The sequence below is a fragment of the Oncorhynchus masou genome, chromosome 15 (genome assembly GCF_036934945.1).
Source record: "Oncorhynchus masou masou isolate Uvic2021 chromosome 15, UVic_Omas_1.1, whole genome shotgun sequence".
Classification (NCBI taxonomy): Eukaryota; Metazoa; Chordata; class Actinopteri; order Salmoniformes; family Salmonidae; genus Oncorhynchus; species Oncorhynchus masou.
In genome coordinates, this window is record NC_088226.1 from 46,344,475 (window position 1) to 46,358,998 (window position 14,524).

At 43.3% G+C, this 14,524-nt stretch overlaps 1 protein-coding gene across 2 annotated transcripts; it reads right to left on the minus strand.

Annotated features, from left to right (window-relative positions):
* Positions 1–521: 521 nt before the first annotated feature.
* LOC135556327 (carbonyl reductase family member 4-like) lies at positions 522–14,290 on the minus strand. 2 transcript variants are annotated; one of them, XM_064989440.1, is made up of 6 exons: positions 14,130–14,290; positions 5,087–5,240; positions 4,247–4,367; positions 3,926–4,062; positions 2,072–2,206; positions 522–1,809 (listed from the first exon to the last, which is right to left on the minus strand). In XM_064989440.1, the coding sequence occupies exons 2-6, from the start codon at positions 5,229–5,231 to the stop codon at positions 1,631–1,633; spliced, it is 717 nt and encodes a 238-aa protein (XP_064845512.1). In that variant the 5' UTR covers positions 5,232–5,240; positions 14,130–14,290; the 3' UTR covers positions 522–1,630. The 2 variants fall into 2 exon arrangements, with proteins under 2 accessions (XP_064845512.1, XP_064845513.1); XM_064989441.1 differs by lacking the exon at positions 2,072–2,206.
* Between the last annotated feature and the right edge of the window lie 234 nt (positions 14,291–14,524).

A 14,524-nucleotide genomic window follows, 5' to 3' on the forward strand; every position in this document is an offset into this window, starting at 1 on the left:
TATGAGAAATCTTTCCCAAGAAACTTGACATAAATTATATTAGGGATTTTTTTCTCTCTCAAATGTTCAATGACAAAACATAATCCTGTCTGTATTAAAATATCACACTTTTTGAAACAATATATATTGCCTTAAAAGATCACTTGTTTTTATGAGGCACTTATAACAAATGACTATTATTATTAATTATAGCAAAGCTGTCAAGGGAAAATATATACACAGAATTGTATTGAAATAAGTAATGATATATTTTCTCTCACTACTGCATTATTAAATAGGCTTATTTTGCTGTATCTGTTCACAGCATGTTTCATCCTGTCATTACTGTGATCAGTCACAAACATATAGGACACCTTTTTGATTTCTATGCCTGTATATGGAATGTTCTCATGATATTACATTAGTTTATGAAAGATAATAAAACAACCTAAGTGTCTAGAGGTACTGTGTTTATGTTGAGTGAGGAGACCGTAGGAGACTGCTCAAATCAATTCCATACAAAAACATACCCAGCAGCCATATCATTCATCACAGGGGAAATGCCTTTCTTTATTGAGAATTCTTATCAGATTTGACCTCGATCCCTAGTTTACATTGTCTCCACCTTGATCTTAGGTCACATGATAGACAGCAGATGAGTGCAGATGCCCCAGATCCATGAAAGCTTCTAATGACGTGTAAATATATGTGACTGTTGAGCACCCTGGAGCTGTGTGTGTGAGGGGACTGGGCAGCACACTCCAGTGAGGTGAAATCTCCACTGGAGGAAATAATAGATGAGATCACAGCATTTCAAATCTCCACACTGAGCATGACAGTCACCTCTGACCCCATCCATTTGCACCACCGATCCTGAGCTGTAACTGGACCCTCAAAATATTCCATGGGCTAAAAATCCCCTCCAGCTGTAGGCACTAGGCAGGCAGTCAGACCCCATCCATACCCCCTCTCTGGGCCCCTCCAGGGCTGGGCTCAAGGGGGGGCGGCGGTTGGGGCCTGCGCTGTGTCGCGGTGCCCCAGGGGAGTGGGAGAGTGAAACATGAGAGCTTTGGTCAGCACTAGGTGCCTATAAGTCATGGAAAGAGTAATATCATTAAATCTGCTGATCAAAGTTAAGGCCTCAGGAGCGTGGAGGGCCAGACTGAGTCAGACACAGTGGAGTCAGCAGTGTTAGTCATGAAAAACTGTCACTCACACTCCTTCTGAGCTATGTGGAGCAGTACCCTGTGACTCAGCACTGTGTACAGATAGGGGCAACAGTATTACATGAACCATACACAGGTATAAATATCTCTGGTCCTAACTATTACAAGGTCAAGCCCACACAACATTTGAGAGAAATACACTTTTTGTGCAAATTGAACATTTCTGGGATCTCAGTTCGTGAAACATGGAACCAACACTTTACATGTTGCGTGTATATTTTTGTTCAGTATAGATAAAAAGCAGATATTTATCCCTTTCCTATGCATGAACCAGGCCCATCCTAACAATTCATATTCTGGAAATCACAGAACTCTCTATTGTAATTCTCATCCAAGAGGCAGGCTGAGAGTCTCTAAACCACCCAGCTGACAGTGTTAGGAGGTATAGTGGGCACTAGGTGTATATAGAGGGGTCAAGGGCCTCCCTACATGGCCAGCTGCAGCCCTCCGTCCACCACCAGCACCTGTCCTGTGATGTAGGGAGACTCCAGGAGGAAAAGAACAGCCATGGCCACCTCCTCAGGCTCCCCAAACCTCCCCAGGGGGATGGTCCGCACCCCCTCCCCTTCCCTCAGCCCCACTGTCATGTCTGTCCGAATGAAACCTAGGAGAAAGGAGAAAAGATAAGGGAGGGTCAGCATCAGAAGAAAACTGAATTTGAGCTGAGAGGACATTGGAAACCAATATCCTAGGTGCAGTACAAGTCTGTTTCTATTTTAGCATGACAATGATGAAGGAGATGGCTGAAGCATACACAGGAGTACAAAGGCTAGGACAAGACAGGAGAGAAGTTGAGGAGAATAAGCAGACAATAGATGAAAGAGAGAGAGGAGCAGTAAAGAAAGGAGGAAGAGACAGCTCCATACCGGGAGCTAGCAGGTTAACTCTGACATTGCGCGAGGCCACCTCCTTGGCCAGGGAGCGAGTGAAGCCCTCCAGACCTGCTTTACTGGCGCTGTACACACACTGACCTGCGTTCCCCTTCGACCCCACCACAGAGCCTACAGTACACACAAATCACAACCATGAGCACAGTGATTTGGCTAACTCAACGTAAAGTGAAGTTAGAGATTGTTTATTCCCTGGACCACAACCACCACCTTGTGGCCAAATGGCAACATAGAATGCATCTGGTATCTCAGCACCCTGAGCGGAGATGTCAATAACAGGATGTATCCGGTTTTCTGGGATATGCAGCAAATTCAACCTCGCTTCCTTTTTGCTGAAAACCGGATGTGGGAACTCTGCTCAGGCGCTTTCCTCTACGTCTGCTATGTTAGGTTAGTAACTCAGTAGTGTGAAGGGGCTGGACATACGGTGCATTCAGAAAGTATTCAGACCCCTGGACTTTTTCCACATTTTGTTAAGTTACAGCCTTATTCTAAAATATATTAAATAGTTTTTTCCTTCATCAATCTACACACAATACCCCATAATGACAAAGCAGAAACAGGTTTTTAGAAATGTTGGCAAATGTATATTTAAAAAAAAAAACGGAAATATCACATTTGCATAAGTATTCAGACCCTTTACTCAGTACTTTGTTGAAGCACCTTTGGCAGTTCTTCTTGGGTATGACGCTACAATCTTGGCACACCTGTATTTGGGGTGTTTCTCCCATTCTTCTCTGCAGATCCTCTCAAGCTCTGTCAGGTTGGATGGGAGGCATTGCTGCGCAGCTATTTTCAGGTCTCTCCAGAAATGTTCAATCGGGTCCAAGTCCCCTCAAGGACATTCAGAGACTCGTCCCGAAGCCACTCCTGCGTTGTCTTAGCTGTGGGCTTAAGGTCCTTGTCCTGTTGAAAGGTGAACATTCGCCCCAGTCTGAGGTCCTGAGTGCTCTGGAGCAAGTTTTCATCAAAGATCTCTCTGTACTTTGCGGCATTCATATTTGCTTCGATCCTGACTAGTTTCCCCAGTCCCTTCCACTGAAAAACATCTCCACAGCATGATGCTGACACCACCATGCTTCACTGTAGGGATGGTGCCAGGTTCTTCCAGACGTGGCGCTTCAGTCTTTAGATGCCTTTTGGCATCCAAGTGGGCTGTCATGTGTCTTTTACAGAGGAGTGGCCACTCTACCATAAAGGCCTGATTGGTGGAGTGCTGCAGAGATGGTTGTCCTTTCGAAGGTTCACCCATCTCCAAAGAGGAACTCTAGAGCTCTGTCAGAGTGACCATCGGGTTCTTGGTCAGCTCCCTGCTCAGTTCGGTCGGGCAGCCAGTCTTGGTGGTTCCAAACTTCTTCCATTTAAGAATGATGGAGGCCACTGTGGTCTTGGGGACCTTCAAAGCTGTAGAAATAATTTGGTAACCTTCCCCAGATCTGTGCCTCGACACAATCCAATTTGCAACTCTTCGGACAATTCCTTCCACCTCATAGCTTGGTTTTTGCTATGACATGCACTGTCAACTGTGTGCCTTTCCAAATCATGTCCAATCAATTGAATTCACCATAAGTGGACTCCAATCAATTTGTAGAAGCATCTCAAGGATGATCACTGGAAACAGGATGCAACCTGAGTCTCATAGTAAAGGGTCTGAATACATACGTAAATATGGTATTTCTAAAACCCTGTTTTTACTTTGTCATTATAGAGTATTGTGTGTAGACAGCTGAGGATGTTTTATTTATTTAATCAATTTTAGAATAAGGCTGTAACGTAACAAAAATTCAAGAGGTCTGAATACTTTCCGAAGGCACTGTACAGTAACAGTACCTATGTTGACAATGGCCCCTCCCTGGGTGTGGAGCATGCTCCGTAGCGCTGCCTTGCATGTCAACATGCTCCCCAGTAGGTTGGTATGGAGCAGAGCCACCATGTCCTCGGGCCTGGTCCTCAGCAACAGACCATCCCTGAACACACACACAAAGACAGGAAGGTGCACACACACACACACACACACACAGGAGATGGATGACTACATTTTTTATACACATGCAAGCTCACCGGCTTAGGACTATCATGGGAGTTCTGAAGGTATGAAACTAACCTGTACACCTGTACGAGTACTGATTCATGCAAGTATTTCGCACGCACCTGTTGATACCAGCTGCATTGACCAGGTATGAGACGTTTCCACAGGTCTTCTGGATCGTCTCAAATATATTCTGAACTTCCTCTCCTTTGGAGACGTCACAACTAAAGGCCATATGGTCAGCTAGAAAACGAGAGATTGGTTAAACATAAGGTAAACCCGAAAACTACAACTGTGTTTAGGCCTAATCATCAGGTTAGAATAGGGGTTCCCAAATCTTTTTGGCTCATGACCCCATTTTGATATTTAAAAAAATATGCGACCCCATCGCACCATGTAAAAATAAGTTATGTAATCAACGGCCAATGTTAACTGTTTTAAATTGGGCTATGACAGTTTATTACAAATCATTCTGACAGTACTTTTCACAGTATTTAAATCTGAAGGAAGTATGGTTTGAAGCGACAGAATTGACAGAGGTTCAGTAGATCATCAGTCAATCATTTTGTATGATGTTATGTGTTGAGAAACTAGCCTGTACCTTATTTTTCTCTCAGTCGTATTTAGTGCCTGGCCCTGTCCACTCTGTGTTCCTGAGAGCCTTATCTTTCATTGATGGGCTCATTACATTTTTGCAGCTTAAATGGTTCAAAAGATAGTAAGACATTTGTTGGAAGAAAACAGAAAACGTGACGTTTATGACAACCGCATCTAGCGGCTACCTGAGGTTACCGACATAACCCCGGTTCTATGAAACAAGCGCAATTCTCTTGCTACACATTTTTTTATTAGGCAACCCCACATGCGGTCGTGACCCCGAACTTGGGAAACGCTGGGTTAGACTGTGAACAGCAGAGCCCAACTAAGAGGTGCATGACACCCCTGCAGGTATAATACTGTACCTCCAGCGAGGGACACCACAGTGGCCTGAGCAGCATCCTGGTTCCTGGACACCACAGCAACCCTGCAGCCTCTCTCTGCCAGCAGCTTTGATACAGCCCTGCCAATGCCCCTGGAGCCCCCACACACCACACACAGCCTGGACATGCCCCTGCCCTGCAGAAGAGACCACATCACAAACTGTGAAATAACACATATGGAATCATGTAGAAAGCAAAAAACTTAAATCAAAATATATTTTATATTCTTCAAAGTAGCCACCATTTGTTTGCCTTGACAGCTTTGCACACTTTTGGCGTTCTCTCAACCAGGTTCACCTGCAATGCTTTTCCAACAGTCTTGAAGGAGTTCCCACATATTCTGAGCACTTGTTGGCTGCTTTTCCTTCACTCTGTGGTCCAACTCATCCCAAGCCATCTCAATTGGGTTGAGGCCGGGTGATTGTGGAGGCCAGGTCATCTGATGCAGCACTCCATCACTCTCCTTCTTGAAAAAATAGCCCTTACACAGCCTGGAGGTGTGGTCATTATCCTGTTGAAAAACAAATGATAGTGGGACTAAGCGCAAACCAGATGGGATGGCGTATCGCTGCAAATTGCTGTGGTAGCCATGCTGGTTAAGTGTTCCTTGAATTGTAAATAAACCACAGACAGTGTCACCAGCAAAGTACCCCCATACCATCACATCTCCGCTTCCATGCTTCATGGTGAGAACCACACATATGGATATCATCTGTTCACCTACTATGTGTCTCACTTCTTCAATAATAAGTATCTTCTTATTATTGGTGTCCTTTAGTAGTGATCAGCAATTCGACCATGAAGGCCTGATTGACGCAGTCTCCTATGAACAGTTGATGTTGAGATGTGTCTGTTACTTGAACTCTGAGAATAATTTATTTGGGCTGCAATTTTTGAGGTGCAGTTAACTCAAATTAACTTATCCGAGTAGCAGCAGTGTAAAAACAAAGGGGGGGGGTCAATGTAGATAGTCCGGTTGGCCATTTGATTAGTTGTTCAGCGGTCTTATGGCTTGGGGGTAGAAGCTGTTGAGGAGCCTTTTGGTCCTAGACTTGGCGCTCCGGTATCGCTTGCCGTGCTGTAGCAGAGAGAACAGTCTATGACTTGGGTGACTGGATTCTTTGACAATGTTTTTGGCCTTCCTCTGACACCGCCTAGTATATAGGTCCTGGATGTAAGGAAGCTTGGCCCTACTGATGTACTGGGCTGTACGCACTACCCTCTGTAGTGCCTTGCGGTCAGATGCCGAGAAGTTGCCATACCAGGCGCTGATGCAACCGGTCAGGATGAGCTCGATAGTGCAGCTGTAGAACTTTTTGAGGATTTGGGGAGGGGGAAAAGGTGTTGTCTTGCGCTCTTCACAACTGTCTTGGTGTGTTTGGACCATGATAGTTTGTTGGTGATGTGGACACCAAGGAACTTGAAACTCTCAACCCGCTCCACTTCAGTCCTGTCAATGTTTATGTATTATTTATTCTTATTTTACCTTTATTTATACAGGTTTTTTCTCATTGAGATAACATCTCTTTTCCAAGAAAGACCTGGTCCAATAGCAGCAGGGGGAACAACGTTTCAGACAAAACAACTTACATACACTGACACAACAACATTAAACAAAACTATAAACGCACACAGTACAACAAAAACATTTTACGTAAAAAGAGAATTACACTCTTCTATGATATATACATCGATCAAGTGTTTAAACTCCACCAAGCAAACAAGATCATCACATTTTAAAATGTTCAGGAGAGAATTCCAGGACCATGGAGCTAAGTAACTAAAACTATTTCTACCATGACCTGTTCTAATTTTTGGTACTGTTAGAAGCAAATGAGAATGGGACATTAAATTAATATTTATTTACCAACCTGACTAAAAAAGAACAGAGATAATATGGCATTTTACCCAATATGGCCTTATAAATCAGTGTATACCAGTGTTTAAGCCTACGCAAGGTCAATGACAACCAGCCAACGGCGTTGTAGAGATCACAATGATGTGTTAGACATTTCTGATTGGTAATGAACCTGGGGGCTTCATGATACACTGAAACACTGAATCAAGTGCTCTCAGGGTAGTGGCTGAGGCCTGCATATATATAACATCATTCAAATCTAAAACCGCCAGTAATGTACATCGTACCAGCTCCTTCCTGCCCTCATAAGAAAAAACAAGCCTTATGCCGGTAACAAAAACCTATTCTCAGCTTGAGCTTCCTTATCAAGTTCTCTACATGCACAGTGAAGCTCAGCTTATCATCAACCCACACAACCAAATATTTGTAGACTTTAACTTGCTCTATAGTATGTCCAGCCAATGGAGCAATGACATGATTAGTAACATGCCTGGCATTCGAAAATACCATGCCTTTTGTTTTACTGAATTTAGAACCAGCTTTAAATCATACAGATTCTTTCAATAAGAACCCCAATGTTGTTGATATACAAAATGAACATCCGCTGTTTCAATAAGATCTCCAATGTTGTTGATATACAAAATGAACATCCGCTGTTTCAATAAGATCCCCAATGTTCATTTTGTATATCAACAACATTGGGGATCTTATTGAAACAGCGGATGTTAATTTTGTATATCAACAACATTGGGGATCTTATTGAAACAGCGGATGTTCATTTTGTATATCAACAACATCCGCTGTTTCAATAAGATCCCCAATGTTGTTGATATACAAAATTAACATCCGCTGTTTCAATAAGATCCCCAATGTTGTTTATATACAAAATGAACAGCAGTGGGTCCAAAAAAGAACCTTGTGGAACACCTGAGCACATCTCTATGGACTCAGATTTACAACCATCCTCCATTACACATTATGTACGATTTGATAGGTAACTTATAAACCAATCTAGAGCATGACCAGTAATTCCACAACATTTTAACCTTTGCACTAACACAGCATGGTCCATGGTGTCAAAAGCCTTCGACAAATCAATAAAGACAGACACACAATGTAACTTCTTATCAAGAGCGCAGTGAATGTCATTTAAAACCTTCAACGTTGCTGAAACAGTGCTGTGGTCAGACCTAAAAACCTGATTGAATTCCATTTAAGATGTTGTTTTCTTGGGAGTAGGCCTTCAGCTGCCTACTAACTAAAGGACTACAGTACCTTTGACAGTACAGACAATTTTGATATGGGTCGATAATTGTCAAGTAGCGAAGGATCTCCACCTTTCAGGAGAGGCAGTACAGGAGCAGATTTCCATAACTTGGGGATTTCCTTAACATCAAGCGTGAGGTTAAAAATACATGTTAAGGGGGAGCAATGATGTCTGCAGCTAGGTGTAGGAAGCGGGGGTTTAGTTTATCAGGGCCAGGGGATTTTTTCCCATTAATGTATTTCAGGTCTTTACACACTTCTAAAATAGAGTAGGATGAAAAGGAGAACATGGTGAAGGAGTGCACAGGGGTGTCAGGTAAATTCATAGGGGTCTCAATTGTACCTTTGACCTTTTCAAATAAACTCCCTGCATCTAGAAAATGTTGATTCAAGGCTTTCAGGGTGGAATTTCTCTCAGTTACAATATGTGAGTCTACCAACAATTGTTTGGGAAGCTGTGTATCTTTTTTGCACACCAAACCTTTCACTACTTGCCAGAACTTGGATGGATTATATAAATTATGTGAAGTAGATTTCAGGTAGTGGTCTGCTTTCAATTTACGGATCATAGTCACACCCATATTTCGAAGACGTTTAAAATCCATCCAATCATCTGCCAAACCAGTCCCTCTTGCTTTAGCCCACATAGCATTTCATTCCCTTATGATTTTTGTAAGCTCATTAGTAAACCAAGGGTTCTCTCTGCCCTTAATCCTGATTTTTTTTAAAGGGGCATACCTATTGCATACATCCTGGAATGCGTTGTGGAAGTAAGAAAAGGCTAGTTCAACATCAGGGATTAATTCCATTCAATGCTAGATACATCATGTAAAAATCCTTGAATATCAAACCGCCTCCAGTTTCTTTTTTTGTAATGACACGTGGAGATTTCTTAGGAATTTTACCATCTCTCACAAAGGCAATAGCACAGTGATCACTTAATGGGGGCCTGTTCGGCCCTCCTTTCCAAGAGTTCACTATCAGCTCCTTAGTCTTGCTCACATTGAGAGGGGTTGTTGTCCTGGCACCACAATGCCAGGTCTCTGACCTCCTCCCTACAGGCTACCTCATTGTTGTCTGTGATCAGGCCTACCACTGTTAGGTCGTCAGCAAACTCAATGATGGTGTTGAAGTCGTGCTTGGCCACGCAGTCGTGGGTGAACAGGGAGTACAGGAGCGGAATAACAACGCACCCCTGGGGGGCCCCAGCGTTGAGGATCAGCATGGCAGATGTGTTGTTGCCTACCCTTACCACCTGGGGGCGGCCCGTCAACAAGTCCAGGATCCAGTTGCAGAGGGAGATGTTGAGTCTCAGGGTCCTTAGCTTAGTGATGAGATTTGTGGGCACTACGCTGAGCGGTAGTCAGCATTCTCACATAGGTGTTCCTTTTGTCCAGGTGGGAAAGGGCAGTGTAGAGTGTGATTGAGATTGCGTCATCTTTGGATCTGTTGTGGCGGTATGCGAATTGGAGTGGGTCTAGGGTTTCTGGCATGATGGTGTTGATGTGAGCCATGACCAGCCTTTTAAAGCACTTCATGGCTACCGACGTGAGTGCTACAGGGCGGTAATCATTTAGGCAGGTTACCTTCGCTTTCTTGGGCACAGGGACTATGATGGTCTGTTTGAAACATGTAGGTATTACAGAATAGGTTGAAAATGTCACTGAAGACACTTGCAAGTTGGTCTGCGCATGCTTTGAGTACACGTCTTGGTAATCTGTCTGGCCCCGCAGTTTTGTGAATGTTGACCTGTTTAAAGGTCTTGCTCACATCGGCTACGGAGAGCGTTATCACACAGTCATCCGGATTAGCTGGTGTTAGCTGATTATGCATGCTTCAGTGTTGCTTGCCTCGAAACGAGCATAAAAAGGCATTTAGCCCGTCTGGTAGGCTCGCGTCACTGGGCAGCTGTAGTTTGTAATATGTTTTAAGCCCTGACACATCCGACGAGCGTCAGAGCCGGTGAAGTAGGATTCAATTCTAGTCCTGTATTGACACTTGCCTGTTTGATGGTTTGTCTGAGGGCATAGCGGGATTTCTTATAAGCGTCCAGATTAGTGTCCCGTTCCATGAAAGTGGCAGCTCTCGACTTTAGCTCGGTGCGGATGTTGCCTGTAATCCATGGCTTCTGGTTGGGAATTGTACGTACGGTCATTGTGGGGAATGACGTCGTCGCTGCATTTATTGATGAAGCCGGTGACTGAGGTGGTATACTCCTCAATTCCATTGGATGAATCCCGGAACATATTCCAGTCTGTGCTAGCAAAACAGTCCTGTAGCGTAGCATCTGCATCAGCTGACCACTTCCGTAATAAGCGAGTCACTGGTACTTCCTGCTTTAGTTTTGGTTTGTAAGCAGGAATCAGGAGGATAGAATTATGGTCAGATTTGCAAAATGGAGGGCAAGGGAGAGCTTTGTATGCATCTCGGTGTGTGGAGTAAAGGTGGTCTAGAGGTTTTTTGTTCTCTGGTTGCACATGTGACATGCAAGTAGAAATGAGTTAAAACAGATTTAAGTTCTGTATTAAAGTCTTTGGCCACTAGGAGCACCGCTTCTGGATGAGCATTTGCTTGTTTGCTTATGGCATTATACAGCTCGTTGAGTGCGGTCTTAGTGCCGACATAAGTTTGTGGTGGTAAATAGACGGCTACGAATAATATTAATGAGAACACTACTTGGTAGATAGTGTGGTCTACAGCTTATCATGAGGTATTCTACCTAAGGCGAGCAATACCTCAAGACTTCTTATTAATATTAGACATTGCGCACCAGCAGTTATTGGCAAATAGACACACCCCTGTCCCTCGTCTTGCCAGACGTAGCTGCTCTGTCCTGCCGAAACATGGAGAAGCCAGCCAGCTCTATATTATCCATGTCGTCGTTCAGCCAAGTCTCTGTGAAACATAAGATATTACAGTATTTTCAGGTCTCTCTAGAGATGTTCGATTGGATTCAAGTCCGGGCTCAGGCTAGGCTACTCAAGGACATTGAGACTTGTCCAGAATCCACGCCTGCGTTGTCGTGGCTGTGTGCTTAAGGACATTGTTCTGTTGGAAGGTGAACCTTCGCCACAGTCCTAGGTCCTGAGCAGGTTTTCATCAAGGATCTCTCTGTACTTTGTTCCATTCATCTTTGCCTCCATCCTGAGTAGTCTCCCAGTCCCTGCCGCTGCAAAACATTCCCACAGCATGATGCTGCCACCACCATGTTGGGATGGAGCCAAGTTCTCTCTAGACATGACCCTTGGCATTCAGGCCAAAGAGTTTAATCTTGGTTTATCATGGTCTGAGAGTCTTTAGGTGCCTTTTGGCAAACTCCAAGCAGTCTGTTATGTGCCTTTTACCGAGGAGTGGCTTCCGTCTGGCCACTCTACACTAAAGCCTTGACTGCTGGAGTGCTGCAGAGATGGCTGTCTTTCTGGAAGGTTCTCCCATCTCCCCAGAGGAACTTTAGAGCTCTGTCAGTGTGACCATCGGGTTCTTGGTCAACCATCGGGTTCAAGGCGCTTCTCCTCTGATACCTCAGTTTGGCTGGGTGGCCAGCTCTAAGAAGAGTCTTGTTGGTTCCAAACTTCTTCCATTTAAGAATGATGGAGGCCACTCTGTTCTTGGGGACCTTCAATCCTGTCTCGGAGCTCTACGGACACATCCTTTTACCTTATGGCTTGATTTTTGCTCTGACATGCACTGTCAACTGTGCATGACCTTATATAAACAGGTGTGTGCATTTCAAAATCATGTCAGATCAATTGAATTTACCACAGGTGGACTCCAATCAAGTTGTAGAAACATCTCAAGGACGGTCAACAGAAACAGAATGCACCTGAGCTCAATTTCGAGTCTCATAGTAAAGAGTCTGAATACTCATGTAAATAAGGCATTTCAGTTTTGTATTTTTAATACATTTGCAACCTGACAGAGCTTGAGAAGGATGGGAGAAACTCCCCAAATACAGGTGTGCCAAGCTTGTAGAGCCATACCCAAGAAGACTCAAGGCTGTAATCGCTGCCAAAGGTGCTTCAACTAAGTACTGAGTAAAGGGTCTAAATACGTACAGCTGAAGTCGGAAGTTTACATACACCTTAGCCAAATACATTTAAACTCAGTATTTCACAATTACTTACATTTAATCCTAGTAAAAAGTCCCTGTCTTAGATCCGTTAGATTACCACTTTATTTTAAGAATGTGAAATGTCAGAATAATAGTAGAGAGAATGATTCATTTCAGCTTTTATTTCTTTCATCACATCCCCAGTGGGTCAGACGTTTACATACACAATTAGTATTTGGCAGCATTGCCTTTAAATTGTTTAACTTGGGTCAAACGTTTCGGGTAGCTTAACACAAGCTTCCCACAATGTTGGGTGAATTTTGACCCATTCCTCCTGACAGAGTTTGTGTAATTGAGTCAGGTTTGTAGGCCTCCTTACTCACACACACTTTTTCAGTTCTGCCCACAAATGTTCTATAGGATCGAGGTCAGGGCTTTGTGATGGCCACTCTAATACCTTGACTTTGTTGTCCTTAATTGCCACAACGTTGGAAATATGCTTGGGGTCATTGTCCATTTGGAAGACCCATTTGCGACCAAGCTTTAACTTCCTGACTGATGTCTTGAGATGTTGCTTCAATATATCCACATAATGTTCCTTCCTCATGATGCCATCTATATTGTGAAGTGCACCAGTTCCTCCTGCAGCAAAGCACCCCCACAACGATGCTGCCACCCCCGTGCTTCACGGTTGGGATGAGGTTCTTCGGCTTGCAAGCCTCCCCCTTTTTCCTCCAAACATAACAATGGTCATTATGGACAAACAGTTCTATTTTTGTTTCATCAGACCAGAGTATATTTCTCCAAAAAGTATGATCTTTGTCCCCATGTGCAGTAGCAAACCGTAGTCTGGCTTTTTTAATGGCGGTTTTGGAGCAGTGGCTTCTTTCTTGATGAGGGCCTTTCAGGTTATGTCGATATAGGACTCGTTTTACTGTGGATATAGATTTTTCTACCTGTTTCCTCCAGCATCTTCACAAGGTCCTTGCTGTTTTCTCTCTGTACTCCAGCATTTTGGATTGAAAATAATACAGTGACTATGAGATTGAAGTGTAGACTTGTCAACTTTAATGTGAGGGTAATGTGTCATTTTGGAGTCACTTTTATTGAAAATAAGAATATAATATGTTTCTAAACACTTCTACATTCATGAGGATGCTACCATGATTACAAATAGTCCTGAATGAAGATGAGTGAGAAAGTTATACGTACAAATATCATACCCCAAGACATGCTATCCTCTCACCATTTCAATAACATCTGAGGTTAGCATTTTTTGGGGAGGTATGATATTTATGCATCTAACGTTCTCACTATTTTTCTCATTATTCACATTTCATTCAGGATTATCCGTAATCATGGTAGCATCCTCATGAATGTAGAAGTGTTTAGAAACATATTATATTCTTATTTACAATAAAAGTGATTCCAAAATGACACATTACCCTCACATTAAAGTTGACAAGTCTACACTTCAATCTCATAGTCACGGTATTATTTTCAATCCAAAATGCTGGAGTACAGAGACAAAACAACAAAACATGTGTAACAACTTCCTTTAAGAACAGAATGGAACTAAACGGGTTCTGTTGCAAAACGTTTTGCAATAGAACTGGCCTAATGAATACACCCTTGGCCTTGTCAAAACAACAACACGGCTGGGCAATAGACCCACCGATAGAACAATGGTTTAGTTAAACAAATATTTGATAGACCGGCTAACTAGCTAGCTAGTAAAATTATTCTAGACAGAGCATGCAACTGTCTGTGTGGCTGTTAGTTGATTTCAAAGCTAAGTTAGCTAGCTATGCTAGCAAGATAATTTGAAGGTATTTTGGTGCAAAACTCACTTTTTCACGCAACTCTGCTGTCGTTTAAGATGGATACCAAGTTGGCATTTCGCTCCATATAATTGGTATCGTTTGAGTATCCGGGTCCTTTGACAATAACATGTGCAAACGTTAGTTGATCATTGACACCGTACACACACGGAGGTCGCCATTTTTTCCTGTAGTGCGTTTATTATTTCGACCACATGGGGGAGCAAGAGATACGCATCTAAATCTCACAGCTCGTGCCAGTGGCCCTGGACCACTGAGGTAGGCTGTCATTCACAGGTAGCTGGACCCACAGACATACCACATCACAGTCTGTCCACAGTTTAGACGTGATGATTCAACCTAGTCTAGGTTAAGGGTTAGAGTTACAGTTAGGTTTGAACTGGGAAAAATAAGATAATTAGGTG